This window comes from Myripristis murdjan, chromosome 5, assembly GCF_902150065.1.
Source record: "Myripristis murdjan chromosome 5, fMyrMur1.1, whole genome shotgun sequence".
NCBI classification, from domain to species: Eukaryota; Metazoa; Chordata; class Actinopteri; order Holocentriformes; family Holocentridae; genus Myripristis; species Myripristis murdjan.
The window spans coordinates 37828103-37845602 of NC_043984.1; the positions used below are offsets into that span (position 1 = coordinate 37828103).

Consider the following 17500-nt stretch of genomic DNA (forward strand, 5'->3'; position numbering starts at 1 on the left):
TTTTTTTTTTTTTTTTTTTTTTCTTTAAAGAAATCCAGTGAATTTTGCTCAGGGTTCAAAGCTGGACTGATGACAGAGCTCTGAGCATTTAACTCTTTGAAACCTGAGGAGATTCATTTGATTTCATGACAAGAAAACGACCCAATTAGAAAATTAGAAAAAAAAAGAACAATAAGTTACTGGAAGTCCCAAAAATGTAAAAATAAATAAATAAATAAATAAAAAAGTAAAAGAGCAACAAGAAAATGACCCAAAAATCTGATGTTGAACCTGTGATTTTAGTGGTTCTGGACCCCCAGGTCGGCCCCCTGAGGCCCCGGGCCCCTGCAGGACGGGACTCTGATATGAAAACATGTTTTGGTGTGTGTTCATTACGGAACTATCAGTTCAAACTTCATGCTCAGACGCTGTGTGTGTGTGTGTGTGTGTGTGTGTGTGTCTGTGTGTGTGTGTGTGTGTGTGTGTGTGCTGTGGCGGCGTCGAGGCGGCAGCAGACGTGTCTGTGCAGGTCGACAGGAAGTCAGACGAGTTCCTCCTGCAGGGGAACAGAACAGGTTGGTCCTGTGGTCTGATGGTGGGAGGAGCCGCCTCTCCTCTGAAGGTGGCGTGCTCGTGGCGTGCTCGTGGCGTGCTCACGGCGTGCTCACGGCGTGCTCGTGGCGTGCTCACGGCGTGCTCGTGGCGTGCTCGTGGCGTGCTCACGGCGTGCTCGTGTCGTGCTCGTGGCATGCTCAGCTGGGTCTCCTCCGGTCTCTGCTGCTCCTCGGTGGGACGGTCCCAGTCAGTTTCCAGCTGCTGAGGGCCCAGAGGATCCCTACGGGCCAGACAGGGCTGACCCAGCTCTGAGGCGGAGCTAAGGCTGGTGGGCGGGGCTTACCTGGCTGTGGGCGGGGCGACGGTGCAGCTGATCAGTGTAAATGTCAGCACAGCAGCTCGCTTTGTAGCAGGAAAATAACAAAGCAAAGAAAATGGAGGACGAGCGGCAGTCCTGGTCAGACGAGGACGTCAGGGCTCTGCTCGCTGTCTGGACAGAGGACAACGTCCAACGCCAAATCCACGCCGTCTGACCACATGAGGGGTGGGGGGTGGGGGGGTCCAACACCCAACGGGACAGGTCTGCCAAAACCTGAACAAACTGATCGGCACTGAGGTCTGAGCACGAGGCAGCTGAAGCTCACCGAGCACAGAGTGACGTCCAAAAGGGGAAAAACACTCCATCCTGCAGGAGTCAGTTGGTGCCGCTGCAGAGACTCCACAGAGAGAGACGTGTGTGTGTGTGTGTGTGTGTGTGTGTGTGTGTCACCATGTTGCATAAAATGACATCGGTCAGCTTATTGATCAGATATTTACTCTCTGCTCCTGGACTCTCATCTCTCGCTCCAGCAGCTCCGACATGTAGCTGACAGCCAGGACCACGTGATCCACACCGGCCTGCACGCACACACACACACACACACACACACACACACACACGGAATGTCAACAAAACTGTGACCAAACTGTAACCCTTTAATACCTGGATTCATTTCATTTTTTCCCATAAATCATGAGCAACTTAACAAGAAATTACCGAAAAATTAGCAATAAATAAAATAAAATAAAAAGGACGTAACCTGAAATTTTGCACAAAAAAAAAAAAAAAAAATCTAATTAAATAAATAAATAAAATGACATGAAGTATTTTGCCTGTAACATATTTTTAACTATAGAATTATAATGATTATAAATTTTGTTTTCTGGACATATTCCCCTATTTTTTATTGTAATTTCTAATAATTTTTTTCTGTCTAACTTTTTACTGTTTTCTGTAAATTCTCAGGTGACTTCTTGCCAAGTGGTTCAGTGGCTCTCGTGTGTCTGGCAGCCATCAACAGCTGAACTTATTGATCGGCGTGTGATTGATCGGCGTGTGATCGATGGGCTCACCCGGACCAGCGCCTCCACCTGGTGCAGCAGGATGGGCTTGTTGCAGAACTCCACCAGCGGCTTGGGCACGCTCAGCGTGAGGGGGCGGAGCCTCGTCCCGTACCCGCCCACCAGAATCAGAGCCTTCATCCTTCCTGTCGTTAGCAACCGTTACCGCGGCAACCGTGGGTCATCAGTACAGGAGCTGAGCGGGCCAGAAGAGAGAAACACAAGGTCACCACGCTGAGCTGAAAAAGAAGGCTTTTATTTTGACAGAAAGACACAGACAGACGCACAACTCTGACTCGACTTTTTGAATGTTTTTTTTTTTTTAATTATTGTTGTTGCATTCCTTTCTCACTTTTGTATGCAGAGTCTTTTTAAACTTTATTCATATCTATATAACTAAACGGCACACAGGCCACATCAGTTATTCTGTGGAGAGAAACACAGGATCACGACTCTGGGCCTTCGCTTTTTGTCAAAAAAAGAAAGACTCAATTTTGAAATATTTTTAAATGGTTTATTTATATGTTATTTTTTGTATGGACCATTTTAAAAAAAACAATTTAATGATTTTTTTATATATATTTTTATATTGTTGGTCAATCAATCAATCAAACTTTATTTATATAGCGTTCAATCACAACAGAAATTATCTCATGACGCTTTACAGGTAGAGCAGGTAAAGACCACGCTCTACAAATTAAATATGTTGGTGCACACCGTTCTCTCTGCTTTTCTAACTTTTGTGTGGTACAAAGGTCTTTTTTAAATTTATTCTTTTTATTGAGAAAAATAATACCAATTATTATTATTTTTAAATATGTCCTATTTTTATCTTAATTTATCTGACAAGTCTGACCTTTCCAAAAAAAAAAAAAAAAAAAAGAAAGAAAGAAAAATAGCACTTACCCAGACCACATAAGTTATTTCTAAATAATTTAAATAAATGATTAGGTCAAGGAAAATATATGTGCCCGTAACAGAGCTATTATAGTTTTGTATTTTTCATTAGTTTTTATTGTATATATATATATATATATATATATATTTTTTTTTTTTTTTTTTTTTTTTTTTTTTTTTTTTTTTTCATTTACAGTTCAGTTTAGTTTCCAGAGTGTTTGTTGTCGTCAGTTTATTTGGGCTGAGTTTTTCTTAATGTCAGCATTAGTTTGAGTTCGTTTTTTGTTTTTTTTCCGAATACGCATATTCTGTATATCTTTACTGTATATTAGTTAGTTTTGTAAGAGCACAATATTGCTTCAGTTAGTTTTCATTTTTTCTAAACTCTAGTATTGTTGTTGATTCCAGTTGACTAACATGTTTTTGTTCTAGTTAGTTGTAGTGTTTGGTGAACTAAAATAACCCTGGCTGGTGATGCGTTCAGGTTCCAGTGGGTTAAAAGCAGCATCAGCGGGCTGACCTGTAATCACAGCAGAGCTTAACCTGGCAGTAACATAAGGACAGCTCAGCCACAACACACACACACACACACACACACACACACACACACGCACACACACTGATCACTTCCGCCTAGTGAGCAGCTTCATCTGGACCAACTCATCAGCTGGGTGTGCACCTGACGCCGCTTTACGTTTCCTAGGATAGTGAAGGAAGTTGTAACTGACTTGCATTCACTCTCTACCGCCTGTCTGTAACGTGAGCCATGACCAACTTCAGCCTAATGCTAACATTAACCAATAAACCAAAGCGACAAACGGATGTAACGTGAATTCCGTCGCTATCCTAGGAAACCTGTCGGTGTCTCCGCCGCCGCACAGCTGACAGGGGGGCGGTTAGCAGGTTAAGCTAGCCGTGCTAACCGCAGCCGCGCCGGGCTGAGCGGAGGCTCCAGGCGGAGACACCCGCAGCCGGACACCTCAGCACCGAGAGCCCCTCACACCGAAACACACCTGCGTCCGAACCGCAGAGAGAACGGCAGCGGACCGGACTTTCTCCTGGTTAGAATAACAGGATGAACGGGACCCGCGTTAGGCTGCAGCTAGCCGGCACGGCGGCTTAAACACCGGGGACACTGGGGTGTGTTTGGGGTGTGTTCCTCACACAGACCCGCTGCCGGAGCCCCGGGTCACCCCGCGGGGAGCTGCAGGCTCCGCGGAACACTTCACACTGACACTCCGCTCAGTTAGCCGGCGGAGCTAAGCTAACGCCGCCGTCCCTCCGCCCGCTGTGAGGTTAGCTGTTAGCGGCCGCGCTGCGCCGGGGCTCCGGGGCTCCGGGGCAGCGGAGCCGGGACTCACCGCAGGCAGCGGGGCTGGTTCCGACCGGACGTCCCGTTCCGCTGACACGTCGCTGCTCTGCCGCCTGGCACCTGCTGACCGGACACTCCGGCTCCGGTTTCCTGCCTCGCTGCCGCCCCGCCGCGCGCTCAGGTGAAGCCACACAACCACAGCCACCGCTTCCGGCCACGCCTTTCAGAATAAAACAATCACACGCAAATACTTTTTGATTGAAACTGGATCAGTCTCAGTTGCTCAGAATAGATAAATTATAGGAAATAGAAAGAAATGCGAGATGGAAAATATATGCCTTACAAATTTTTTACATCCGGCGCCGACGCGAGTGGCAGCCTTTTCAGCAGCTCCGTGTATGTCCGTGTTTGTTGTTTACTTTTTTTTTTTTTTACTTTTTTGTTGAGTTGTTGTACTTATGCTGCGTTCCAGCGGGGAGTTGTACCTGTGAATCACGACTTCAAAGTCACGAGTTACGACTTCAAACCGTTCCAGGCATAACCGACAAACATTCTTGTTACAACCGGCGATGGCGGAACGTGCAGTGGGCGTGCTTATGTTAGACAGACACTTAACAGGTAATGATATATGTAGTATGTACAACATAAACTTAAAAAAGTACTTTTTATCTCTACCCAATACAATATTTCTCACCGTTGGCTACTTGAAGAACAACTATCTCCTGTTTGTGTACAAAACATAAACTGTGTGACGTCGAACGAGGAAGTTGGAGTACGTTGAGCACAATCGAGTTCACAGGTGTGAATTCACAGGTTTGGCAATAGCCCCGCCCACTTTTAACCGGTAAATCACCAGTTACGGGTGGCCTGGAACGCAGCATAAGATCTTATTCTTTATTTTTTTTATCTTTTTTTTTTATTATTTAATCTGTAATCTCTGGATACTGCTGAAAAACTGCGAATTTCCTGCGGGATGAATAAAGTATCTATCTATCTATCTATCTATGTGCATTATGTATAGAGTTGTATCAAAAGTATGTGCATCATTTGCATTGAGTCTCAATATGTGTATTAACTACAAAATATTTCAACAATAAATACAGAGATACGAAACTTAACATATGTAAAAAGTCTACCTATTTACACCTTATATACAAAGGCATACTGCACTGTTGAGTTGTTTTCTTCTTTGTTTTTTGTTTGTTTGTTTGTTTTTGCAAGCGTGAGTGAAATTTTTAATCACTGCCAACGTTTGTGTGTGTAAAATGAAGCTTTCTGTGACGCTGATCTGAGAAAAACAGCCACAAAACGAACTTCTACTGCACCATGAAACAAAATTATATCACTATTAGGCATTAATACTTTATGCTTTTATTTTTAAGGCAGAGCCAGGGGACTTCCTGTGTGACAGGTGAGTCTGTCCAGCTTGACGCTCCGCCCCTCAGAGGGCGGGGCGGAGCTCCGCGGCTCTCACTGGGAGGGGTGGGGTGAGAGGTCGCTTACTTTTTAATCTGACAGATTAAATTAAAAATTATTTCAGTAATATTTGTTGTTTTCATTGTGACGTCACATAGGTTGAAACGTCACGGCGACCCGCTGCTCTCGCGTGATTTCACGCTTTTATTTTGAAACGTTTCAGCGCGACCCGAAAACATGAAACAGTGGTACGTCCCGGAACTCCTCTGGCCCCGCCCCCTCACCTACTTCTGACCAATCAGAGAAAAACAACGTGGCGGTGAGCGACAGAGCGGCGGCCGTGCTGCGTTTACACACCAGGAGAAAGATGGGAGAAAGGAGCTTCAAGTGGAAACAACACAAGTCAGAGTCACTTCAGTGATCCTGAGGGAAACTGGGTCACCTGCTGCTGCTCAACGTCACAAGAGAGGAAGTCCATTATAAGAAATATGAACAGAAATAAGAAATATAAAAATAAAATATAATATTCCTAAATTATCTTTAAATATATTATTGGTACACTTGTTTAGATGCTAATTGTGGTCACTGACTCAACATGTTGGCTCAGCCATTTCACTTTTGCTGTTTATTTTCATTTTATTTTCTGTTGTATGAATGCAGCTCGTCATTATGTCTCACACTGTTAGTGCTAAAATCCTTCAGGTGATTACAAAGAACATTCTAAGACTGAACTTGAGCCGGACAGACTTCTTTTTTTCCTTTTTAATTACAGCAGAAGCAAAATGAAAAGCACTCTTTTAATCTTGTTTTCATTCCTGCAATTTTATTTTTCTTAAAACAAGGGAGGAAAAACAATCTGGTCGTGAACAGAAGACACTTCAAATTGCAACTGAGGCAGCAGAAACGATCTCAGTCCAACGAGACAGAAACTTGTTGAGCTCCATGTTCATATTTAAATATTCTGGTCCACATCCTGTCGCCGGCAGCAGCCTCTGCACACACTTTTATTTCAGTTTCATTCAAAGACTGAACTGCAGATCAAACTTTGATTTTCATTAGAGCTGCGCTTTTCCACCGTGAACGCGTCGTTATGCAAAATAAAACGGATTCAAATTTTCATTTGTGCACCTCAAGCAGCTTCACTCTGCCTGCAGGAGAGAATGAAACTTAAAACGTCAGAGATATCGTGACGATGAAGAGGAAAAATGGAACCAAATCCAAACATTATATTGTCCATTAAAAACCACGAGTCAGCAGAAAATCCTGCAAGTTCAAAAGAGCCACAGAAAGACAAAAGTCCGTTTTTATCCCAGATGTTGCCTGAAGGTGGCGCTGCCTCCCAGGCCCGACTAGAGAACGGCTTTAGAAAAGGTCAGAGGTCATGCAGGCCGATTTTTTTTTTTTTTTTTTAAACGAGCAATTTGTGATTTCATCCGATCACCAGTGGGCTCAGGCCACTGGACCAATGTCAACCGTTTATGATTTTTTTTTTTTTTTTTTTTTGTGTGTGTGGTGTAGGGGGGGCTATTTGCATATTCATAGATCTAAGCATTTTTAATGAGGGCAAGATTTAGAGTTACATTTAAGGCACCAGGGGATGTTTTTTAATAAAAAAAAAAACTTCTAAATATATAATACTGATGACCAGCGATGTGTCAAACAGCACGGTGCGTTCACATCACTTCAAACTTAAGTTAAAAACAGAGTTCACGTCAACATCCACGACAAATTTACAGTTTTTATATATTCGACTAGGAGGTAAATAATGTGGAAGCATCTGGAAAAGGTGACCATTAGGTGTCACTGAATGCAAATTGATCATTTTTTTTTGTCAAATTAAGGTTTGACAGCGTTTCCTCTTGATACAGACTTGACCTCACTTTGCCTCACGTCCTGTTGGTGGGAATCCTCTCACCTCTGCCCTCCTTCCTACAGGACCTGAACGCAGCAAAACGTCAGAGGAGCTGGTTTCCGTGGCGACGTGCCGCGAGCCGCTTCCTGTCAGAGCCTGAAACATGGAGGCAGCCCCGGGATCTGGGTCACTGTCAGTCAGCGGGCTAAAAAACACACTCACTCTAAAACACACCTGAGCCTTCATCACAGGTTCATCATCATCATCATCATCATCATCATCATCATCATCATCACATCTGTTTGGCACAGCTGTTCAAATAAAGTTTGTTCAATAAGCTGTTTGTCATCCGGGTCTCAATGCAGACTGAGCACAGCGCCGTGCAGCAGCCCACAGGACGTCCTGGATGTTGGGTTTTCCCACCGGCACATGAACGCAGCGCCGGTCCCGGGCCGGTGAGGTCGGAGGTCAGAGGTCAGACGTCATGTTTCCAGCTCAGATCGCAGACCAGCGCGATGTGGTCGGACGGGTGAGCCACGCTGGGCAGAGCCTGGCACGCCGTCACCTCCTGGTGGCTCGGCAGAGGGATCACCTGCTGCACCTGCACAGCCAATCACAGAGCATCGTCACTGCATCATCACTGCATCATCAGCCAATCACAGAGCACATCATCACTGCATCATCACTGCATCTCAGCCAATCACAGCACATCCTCACTGCATCATCAGCCAATCACAGAGCACATCCTCACTGCATCATCTCAGCCAATCACAGAGCATCGTCACTGCATCATCACTGCATCTCAGACAATCACAGAGCACATCCTCACTGCATCATCAGCCAATCACAGCACATCATCACTGCATCATCTCAGCCAATCACAGCACATCCTCACTGCATCATCAGCCAATCACAGCACATCCTCACTGCATCATCAGCCAATCACAGAGCATCATCACTGCATCTCAGACAATCACAGAGCACATCCTCACTGCATCATCACTGCATCATCACATCATCTCAGCCAATCACAGAGCACATCTTCACTGCATCATCACTGCATCATCACATCATCTCAGCCAATCACAGAGCACATCATCACTGCATCATCCCAGCAGCTCATGGCGCGTCACAGTCGGCCCTCTCCCCGTCCCATCAGGCCGTTCACCTGCATGGCGTCGGGCTGCAGGAAGATGTAGTCCAGGCAGCCGCTGAAGCCGCCCACGTAGTTTGTGTAGAGCGGGCGACCGCAGGCGCTCTGCAGGGGGGGGAGGGGCGACTCCAGACGCAGCCTGCAGGACTCCTCTGGACCTCCACTGAGCCAGTCTGCATGCTCCTCCTCCACCTGAGACTGGACCAGCAGCTGGACCACACCTGAGAGAGAGAGAGAGGGAGAGAGAGGGAGAGAGAGAGAGGGAGAGAGAGAGAGAGAGAGATGATTTAGAGGGGGGGTGGCCCTGGCTGGGGGGGTTACCTGGTCTAGAGGAGGGCTTACCTGAGTCGGGGATGGAGTTAAAGTCCCCACAGAAGATCAGGGCGGCTCCAGGTGCAAACTCGCTGATCACATGACTCAGGTGCTGCAGAGCCACGCCCAGCTGGATGAGGCGCACGTTGGACCCTGAGGAGAGACACGTTTATTTTTCCAAACCGTCGACATGCACCTGCTGCTCAGAGGGGCGAGGGACACCACCCACCTTTAGGGTGCCAGTACAGGTGAGTGTTGGCCACACAGATCCTCCTGCACGGCTCGGCCAGGTGCTCCAACACACTCACCTGCACAGAGAGAGTCAGGAGGATCAGCTGATACTTCACCATGCAGCCACACACACACACACACACACACACACACACACACACACACACACAGCACCTGCACGGTGGTGGATCTCTGCAGGATCTTGTCCTTCAGGATCTGGTTGGCGGAGACGCTGTGCAGCAGGCGGGAGTGGGCGGGGTCAGAGGTCAGCGCCTCGCTCACCGTGATGTCATGACGACTCAGCAGCTTCAGCTTCGACCTGAAAACACCGAGACACGCCACTGAGTTATCTTTTCACTTTGAACGGACGCTGCACCTGAGAGCACCGTGCATGAACACCTGCCCGGCCCTAACCCAGCCCCTGCAGGGTCTCCCAGAGGAACCAGGTTCACAAAAAACCCCCCGACCACGAGCACGGACCGTAAAACGACACAGGCAGGATTCTGGGTGTCAAGGAGATTTAGCAGCAGCTTGGTGGGACCTGCACTCACATCTGGGTCCTGCTCTCACTTTGTTTCATCTCATTTATTCATCTGAGCGGCTCATTAATGTGCCTCAGTTTCCCTTTGAACTTTCTCACACTCGACTCGACTAAAACGGAGCGGAGCCGACCTGCGGAAGAACGTGGCGAGGCCTTCGTGCTGCTTCTCCTTGATCCTGAAGACGCCGTCCAGGCCGAAGGCGTCCAGGGCCGGACCCAGACTGTCCAGGAAGACACCTGCAGAGACATCAGACACACACACACACACACACACACACACACACACACCTACCGCTCAGTGATGCATGAGGTCAGACATATTAAAGGAACATTCAATAAAGTGCTTCTGTCAGTCAGTCTACCTAAAAACAAGGCTTTTAAAAAAAAAAAGGATAACCACCTGAAACTGTATTGTGTGTTTACAATATAAACTGAAATATTAGAGAAAATGTCTTCAGCTTTGTCTGTTAGGGTTAGTTTTGAATCTCAGCCCTGATAAACACTGTGTATTTAAAAAAGAAGGACAAAAACTAACACTGAAACTAATAAAAATAATAAGAAATAATATGAAATGTATTAAATCGACACAGTAAGAGTCTGTTTCGTGGGGTTGCACTTCAGCACAGGACGGGTTTGAGACGTTTTAGGGACGGCGTGTTTAACGTGTGTCACCTCTGTCGACCTCCTGCAGGCAGATGATGTCGGCGTTGTAGCCCGCCAGCTCCTTCTTGATCAGGTTCTGCCGGTAGTCCAGCTGCAGGGCGTAGGGGGCGCAGTAGGGGTACAGCACCGTGCGGGACAGCTCCGTCTGGGCGTACACGTCCGCCAGGATGTTGTAGGTCACCACCCGGACCGCGCCAGGCTCCGCCTCCTTGGCGGTGTACGGGTGCCGGTTGTCAAACAGGCACGTTCCCGGGCCGGCCTCCACCGTTCCCATGGAAACCAGCTCTTTGGTGGGGCCGCACCGCGTCCCGTCCCCGGGCGTGCAGCAGAGCTTCAGTCTGGAGCCGATGTCCTGATTGGTCGGGACGTAGACACGCCCACTTTGGACCTCCGTCCAACCACCTTCCTCCGTCGGGATGGTCCCGCCTCCTTCAGAGCTGCGAGAAAACAAACAGGAGTCAAAGTGACGCTCAGTGGTTTTTGCTCATGATATTAATTTTGTCATGATCAAGTTTTTTCTCTTGAGTTTTTACCTGAAACAAACAAACAAGAACAGCTGGAGAACAGCTGGGGTGGGAAAAACAACTCAATTCATTTAAGGGTTGAGATTCTGTTACTGCCTTTTTTTAAAATTACTGGATAGATATATCTATATTCTATCTGTATATAGATATATCCCTATTTAAATACATGAGGGGGGACAGAATAGTGGAAACAGCTGTCAGTAAACTGCAGTCCAGTCCAACAGCAGCACTAACTATGAGCTCAGTGCCAAACACAGAAGTGAATGAACACCTCTGTTACTGTGGGGGTCCCTTGACCTCTGACCTCCAGCTGTGTGAATGAAAATGGGTTCTCTCCCCTTTGCAGACACGCCCACCTTCTGCTAATCCCATGCAGTTTGGGCCCCAAAGCCTGCAGTCCACATGTGTTCTTGTGGCCTGTTGTAAAATGGTGTGTGTGTGCAGACTGGGGCCTAAACAGTCTTGGAGCTGCATCAGTTGGCTTTGACTGGTGTTTTTTTTTTTTTTTTTTTTTTCTGGTCAGACTGAGCGTGAGTGTGACAGTTACCTGTCCGGCCTGCTCTCTTTGAACCAGGTGAACTCGGAGTCCTGCAGGCTGCCGAACTCCACCTCCAGCTTGGGGCAGACGGGGAAGCCGGCCAGCAGGGAGGCCGGCAGCTCGGCGGTGGTGAAGCTGGGCGGGTTCCGGAGCACGGAGTAGCGGACCTCCCCGACCTGCAGCACGGCTCCGTCCCGCCAGGCCTCCGCGTTCACCGCGTCCTCCGCCACCTCCTCCCCGCCGAAGAACAGCTTGACCACGGCGGGCTCCGCGGCCTCGCTCGGCGGCTGCTCCCGGCTCTTCTTGGCCTTCTTCCCCTGGCTCTTGGCGAGGCTGTTGGAGATGCGGGCCAGCGCCCGGCCCAGCGGCTCGTCCTGCTCCCGCAGCATGTGCCTCTGGCTGCCCTGCAGCCGGAGCGAGATGGTCAGCTTGGCCTCGCCGGGCAGGCAGCGCACCGCGACCGGCTCCATGCCGCCCGGCGGGCGGGACAGGCGGAGGGTCCGGGGCGAGGCGGACAGCAGCAGGCGGCGGGGGAACAGTCTGCAGGCAGCGGACAGGTGGCTCAACATAGGTCCCGGGACAGGAGGAAGGACGGCGGGGGTCAGCTGGTCAGGTGTGTGTGTGTGTGTGAGGAAAAGTTAGCCACAGTGCTAACAACACCAAGGAGAGGAAGACTTCAGTCCGACATTAAAGACAAAAACAGAAATAAATGAAACACATGCGCACACTTCCGGCACACAGCTGCTGACGTCAGCCTGCTTCTGTTTAAACGTCAAGTTAGCGAAAATATAATGGCTCGACTTCCGGTCCTTGTTCCAAAATTAAAACCTATTAATTTAAAATTTAAAAAGGTCAAATATTTGACCTTGACATGACTTCGCAATTAACCCAGCTTTCATTTTTGAGATTTTTTTAAACTCAAAAATAGATTTTTGAAAATATAACCAAAATTACACATATTTCACAAAAAATGTTACTGCTTCTCATCACTGACATTAACGAAGAAAAAGAATGTTGCAAAACTCATTTAACTGAGGACTTTAAACTTGCAGAGAACCCCTAGGAGTCCTAATTTTTTAAATATCATTATTTTGTTTTATTTTATTTCCCTTGTGTATATCTGACTGTACATGCTGCTTGTCTGCTGTCTGAAAAAGACGTGTGTTAGTGATGTATCATACCACTGTTGTTTGTAAAGAAATGTTCAAACGGTTTAATAAAGGTTTGGAAAGAGCAAATATCAAACTATGGTAAAATATTTAGTATTATGTGACGCACAGTACGGAAGCCTCGTGAGGCCGTGCACCACTTCCGGTGTTATTATGGCAAACTTGACAGCGCAGCAGCGACTTCTTCCTTCCTCTTCAAACCAACTTTAAGGTGCTTACCGCCCCCTACTGTATGAGAGTGCGTAGATTCATGGCGTTGTTTTCACTGATTGATCTATTTATTTATTTAAAAAAAAAAAAAAAAAAAAAAAGACAGACAGACAAAAAAGAAAGGAAATTACAGCTCATTTCCTAAAATTTGGAATTTACCTGCAAAATACTTGATTACTAACAAAATGAAAGAAGTGTCTTAAAATAATTCACAGATTCTACCCATGTAGAAGTAAGTTTTTTTTGTTGTTGTTTTTTTTTTTCACAACGATTCAAAAAAGATATACATATTAACTGTGGTTTTTGTCAAGGATCCCCTGAAGATGTTTTTCATTTATTTTGGAATTGCCCATTCTCTACCAAACTACTGAAAGATATCTGTAACTTTTGAACATATATTGTTTGGCTTCTTTAATTATCCATCTGTGGGGGGAAAAGCAATTTGATACTGTTAATCTAATCATACTATCAGCTAAATGTCATATTCACAAATGTCGTCACACTAACCAAAACCCACTCTTTTGCATTTTTGAAAATGAAGTCAAGCAATACATTAGGACCATTAGACACTCCACAGATGCAAAAGACTTTAAAACTTTGAATTTATTTGCTCTTTTTAATATTTTTATGTAATTTATGTAATATGATATTCTGGAATTTTGTCCTCACCCCCTGGTGACTGATGATGCAGTGTGATGATGATGCAGGGTGATGATACAGGATGATGATGCAGGGTGATGATGCAGGATGATGACGCAGGATAATGATGCGGGTTAGGTTAATCACATTTAAAAGTCTGTTTTAGAGGGAATCTGTGACTGAAAATCAAAACAAGCTGTTGTTTTTTTGTTTGTTTGTTTTTTTGGTCCATGTAGATTTCTTCCTCCTGCGTTTGGACTGGTATGGTGTCCTGCTTCCTCTGCAGGACTGGCTAATTTACTATTAAACCATCAGTCAATATTATTGGTATGAACCTACTCCCAGAATAACTGAGTGCTTTCCCAGCATGCCCTGGGGGAGGATATGTCTCTAATGCAGACAGCAGGGCGAGGATCACAGCATTCAGCAGCGGTTTACAGCACACTGACAACATGTCGTCATGGTAACTTTAGGTTTGTCCCCATTCACTTGGGAAAAGTTATGAAATATGAAGCAAACATGATCTTAATCCTGTACTGTATATAGAGTGACATATTCCAGTGTTTTTCAAACTTGGGTCCGCGGGCCCCCAGGGGTCCTTGAGGGTCTTCCTGGAGGTCCTCAGCAAAATGAAGAAGAGTTTAAATGTTTGTGAAAGGTGTTTGAATGCTCCAGTGCCTGTCACAAGAGCTGACATTTAAATATATCATTTTAATAATTTTACAGTTTTCTCAACATATTTTTTTGGCTAATTTTCTCATGATTTTCTTGTGATGTTCTTTATTCTCAAATGTTTTACCAATGTTACAGTAATTTTTTTTTTTTTTTTTTTTTGCTAATATGCTAATCACCTTTTCCCCATGTTTAAAAGAAAACAAGTTGAATTTCCTCAGGTTCCAAAGGATTACTTTATTTTCTTTGTTTGTTTTGTTATTTTATGTGATTTTTGTCTTTTTTTTTTTTTTAATGTAAATCCTCTCTGAGTACTAAGAAAAGTGCTGTACAAATAAAAATGTATATTAATTTCACTGTTAATTAGTCTTTAGCAATTGTCATGGTACAAAAAAAGAATGAGTGATTATTTTGACACGATGTTGTCATCTCACCTCTTATTATATTTTGGCATCTAACTAATTTAATACCAAACACAAGCAGAAATGTCTCTTCTTATCAGGGTCCCAAAGGCAAAATCAGCTCACATGGGGGTGTGGGGGTGTGGGAGGGGGGTCAATCTTGGGGTCCAGAACATGAAATAAATTGGAAAAAAAAAAAAATAAATAAATAAATCAAACCCGAGCTGCCGTTGTTTTATAGCTGCAGAATCACATCAAACAGAAAAGATCTACATGTCTTATGCCTCATTTTAGACGTAGCAGCTCATGTTTGCGATCTTTGGGAAACTTGAGGATCTCAGCTACAATTTTAAATAAAGTTCTGTGGGTTTGAATGAAGTTCAGCCGCACAGCGACGATGAACCCGCTGACGGGACGGGCCGGGCTGAAGAGGCTGAGGTGTCGGTGCAGGGCGACCCGTCCGGTTCTGAGGGCAGTGATGTGGTTCCTCTGATCGGTTTTCCTGTGCAGGTTGACATCACAGCGGCGCTGTGGGGAGGCTGCCGGTTCGATTCCCGCGTGGCGTTAAGCTCAGAGTGTAACCCAGACCTCCAGATGTCAGCGGCGTGCTCTGAAAGCCGTCTCTAAAGACAGGAGGCCCTACAGGGAGTGGTTGTCGGCGGCGTCGGGCTGGCGGCGGCGCCCCGGCGGCTCGGGGCTGCGGGGCAGGTCGGCGGCGGCAGCGGCGGCCTTGTGCTCCTCGTAGCGCTCGATGTGTTTGAGGTGCACGAGCATGTGCAGGCCGTAGGCGAGCACCAGCAGCAGGATGAGCGAGGTGACCAGGCCCATCAGGATGGCCGGCGTCAGGAAGGCGGCGCAGTCGCTCGCCGGAGAAAACTTCCCCGAGGAGACGTCGAACGCCTGGATCTGAGGAGGGAGGGCAGGGTGTGAGGAGACGCTGAGGACACACAGACGAGAGCTCTGTGCCACATTCAGACTGTAAAGCACCACTCCAGCGTTTTGGGCAAAATCCCCTTTTCTCGTCTCCTCATTTGCATAAAGTTGAGGTCTACGCTACTTTATGCAAATTAGGGGCGTGTCTGTCTGTCTGTGAGTCTGTCTGTGTGTCTGTCTGTGAGTCTGTTTGTGGCTCTGTGTGTGTGTGTGTGTGTGTCTGTGGCTCTGTGTGTGTGTGTGTGTGTGTGTGTGTGTGTTACCTGGAAGTCTGTGAAGGTGAGGCTCCAGGTGTGTGTGTGTGTGTGTGTGGTACCTGGAAGTCTGTGAAGGTGAGGCTCCAGGTGTGTGTGTGTGTGTGTGTGTGTGTGGTACCTGGAAGTCAGTGAAGGTGAGGCTCCAGGTGTGTGTGTGTGTGTGTGTGTGTGTGTGTGTGTGTGTGTGGTACCTGGAAGTCAGTGAAGGTGAGGCTCCAGGTGTGTGTGTGTGTGTGTGTGTGTGTGGTACCTGGAAGTCTGTGAAGGTGAGGCTCCAGGTGTGTGTGTGCGGGCCGTGGGGGGTCAGCAGGCCCCCGTGGCGGGTCAGGCTGCTGACGTGCCGGCAGTGGAAGGACGAGGCGGCGGGGGCGAACACCTCGCTGGCGTTGAACACGGCTTCTTCAGACGAGTTGTAGAGCAGAGAGACGCCGTCGAGAGAGAACCAGCGCTGGCCCGAGGACTCGTACAGCGTGCTGGACAGCTGCAGCCTGCACACACACACACACACACACACACACACACACACACACACACACACACACAGCACGACTGCAGAATTCTTCAGTAATCAGTTTGGTCATTTTGATTCATGTGAGTCTGTGGTCAGTGATGTGGACCTTTCACTTTTTCTCACACGTCACACTTTCTCTTGCAAGCATGTCGTGTGTATGTGTGTGTGTGTGTGTGTGTGTGTGTGTGTGCATATTCTCAGTCGTGTGTGTGAACGGCCTCCAAATTTAACGTTTAAATTTCAGTTTAACTTTAACAGACAGCAGCTGACAGACGAGTCCAACCTTATCGACAAGCCTCTGAGGTCCGCCACGTCTCCAAACCTCATGAGCAGCCTGGCTCACACACACACACACACACACACACACACACACACACACACACACACACACACACACACACACAGATACACACACACACAGATACACACACACACACACACACACACACACAGAAAAGTCCATAAGCAGCCTGCACAGGGAAACACTTCACTTTGAATATTTCATTTGATCTCAAAGTGTTTTAATGTCGACGAGCTGAAGGCACCAAAACAGACAGGTGTGCAGACAGACAGGTGTGCAGACAGACAGGTGTGCAGACAGGCAGACAAGTGTGCAGACAGGCAGACAGGTGTGCAGACAGACAGGTGTGCAGACAGACAGGTGTGCAGACAGGCAGACAAGTGTGCAGACAGGCAGACAGGTGTGCAGACAGACAGGTGTGCAGACAGACAGGTGTGCAGACAGGCAGACAAGTGTGCAGACAGGCAGACAGGTGTGCAGACAGACAGGTGTGCAGACAGACAGGTGTGCAGACAGGCAGACAAGTGTGCAGACAGGCAGACAGGTGTGCAGACAGACAGGTGTGCAGACAGGCAGACAGGTGTGCAGGCAGACAGGTGTGAAGACAGACAGGTGTGCAGACAGGCAGACAGGTGTGCAGACAGACAGGTGTGCAGACAGGCAGACAGGTGTGCAGGCAGACAGACATGTTTACAGACAGGCAGACAGGTGTGCAGGCAGACAGGTGTGCAGGCAGACAGGTGTGCAGACAGGCAGACAGGTGTGCAGACAGACAGGTGTGCAGACAGGCAGACAGGTGTGCAGGCAGGCAGACAGGTGTGCAGACAGGCAGACAGGTGTGCAGACAGACAGACAGCTGTGCAGACAAACAGGTGTGCAGAGAGACAGGTGTGCAGGCAGACAGAAAGGTGTGCAGGCAGATAGGTGTGCAGACAGACAGAAAGGTGTGCAGGCAGACAGACAGGTGTGCAGGCAGACAGGTGTGCAAGCAGACAGAAAGGTGTGCAGGCAGACAGACAGGTGTGCAGACAGACAGAGAGGTGTGCAGGCAGAC

The 17500-nt window shown here is 47.3% G+C and overlaps 2 protein-coding genes and 2 long non-coding RNA genes across 4 annotated transcripts in view; 1 reads left to right on the plus strand and 3 right to left on the minus strand.

Moving 5' to 3' along the window:
- Positions 1-1349: 1349 nt before the first annotated feature.
- Positions 1350-4673, minus strand: LOC115359697 (uncharacterized). Its single transcript, XR_003928270.1, has 4 exons — positions 4467-4673; positions 4173-4343; positions 1927-2110; positions 1350-1431 (listed from the first exon to the last, which is right to left on the minus strand). It is a non-coding gene; the product is annotated as an uncharacterized LOC115359697 (long non-coding RNA).
- On the plus strand, positions 4196-6002 carry LOC115359698 (uncharacterized). Its single transcript, XR_003928271.1, has 3 exons — positions 4196-4304; positions 5506-5534; positions 5698-6002. It is a non-coding gene; the product is annotated as an uncharacterized LOC115359698 (long non-coding RNA).
- Positions 6003-6862: 860 nt separating this feature from the next.
- On the minus strand, positions 6863-12115 carry pde12 (phosphodiesterase 12). The gene is made up of 8 exons (XM_030052282.1): positions 11363-12115; positions 10301-10728; positions 9760-9865; positions 9262-9406; positions 9086-9164; positions 8887-9009; positions 8560-8765; positions 6863-7992 (listed from the first exon to the last, which is right to left on the minus strand). Exons 1-8 carry the CDS (start codon positions 11920-11922, stop codon positions 7867-7869), a joined length of 1773 nt encoding a protein of 590 aa, XP_029908142.1. The 5' UTR covers positions 11923-12115; the 3' UTR covers positions 6863-7866.
- Positions 12116-14663: 2548 nt separating this feature from the next.
- Positions 14664-17500, minus strand: part of LOC115359520 (V-type proton ATPase subunit S1-like) — an 11019-nt gene continuing 8182 nt past the window's right edge. Inside the window, exons 6-8 of the mRNA XM_030052052.1 lie at positions 16429-16479; positions 15885-16122; positions 14664-15350 (exon numbers count right to left, since the gene is read on the minus strand). Of these exons, the coding sequence (XP_029907912.1) occupies positions 15084-15350; positions 15885-16122; positions 16429-16479 (556 nt within the window). The 3' untranslated portion in view covers positions 14664-15083. The remainder of the gene's footprint in view (positions 15351-15884; positions 16123-16428; positions 16480-17500) is intronic.

Excerpts from the sequence above, each read along its gene's own strand:
- pde12 (XM_030052282.1), bottom strand. The coding sequence starts at position 11,922 with ATGTTGAGCCACCTGTCCGCTGCCTGCAGACTGTTCCCCCGCCGCCTG. Across the intron at positions 9,010-9,085 it reads CCTGTACTGGCACCCTAAAG|GGTCCAACGTGCGCCTCATC; the intron begins GTGGGTGGTGTC and ends GTCTCTCCTCAG. Across the intron at positions 7,993-8,559 it reads TGCAGCCCGACGCCATGCAG|GTGCAGCAGGTGATCCCTCT; the intron begins GTGAACGGCCTG and ends TTGGCTGTGCAG.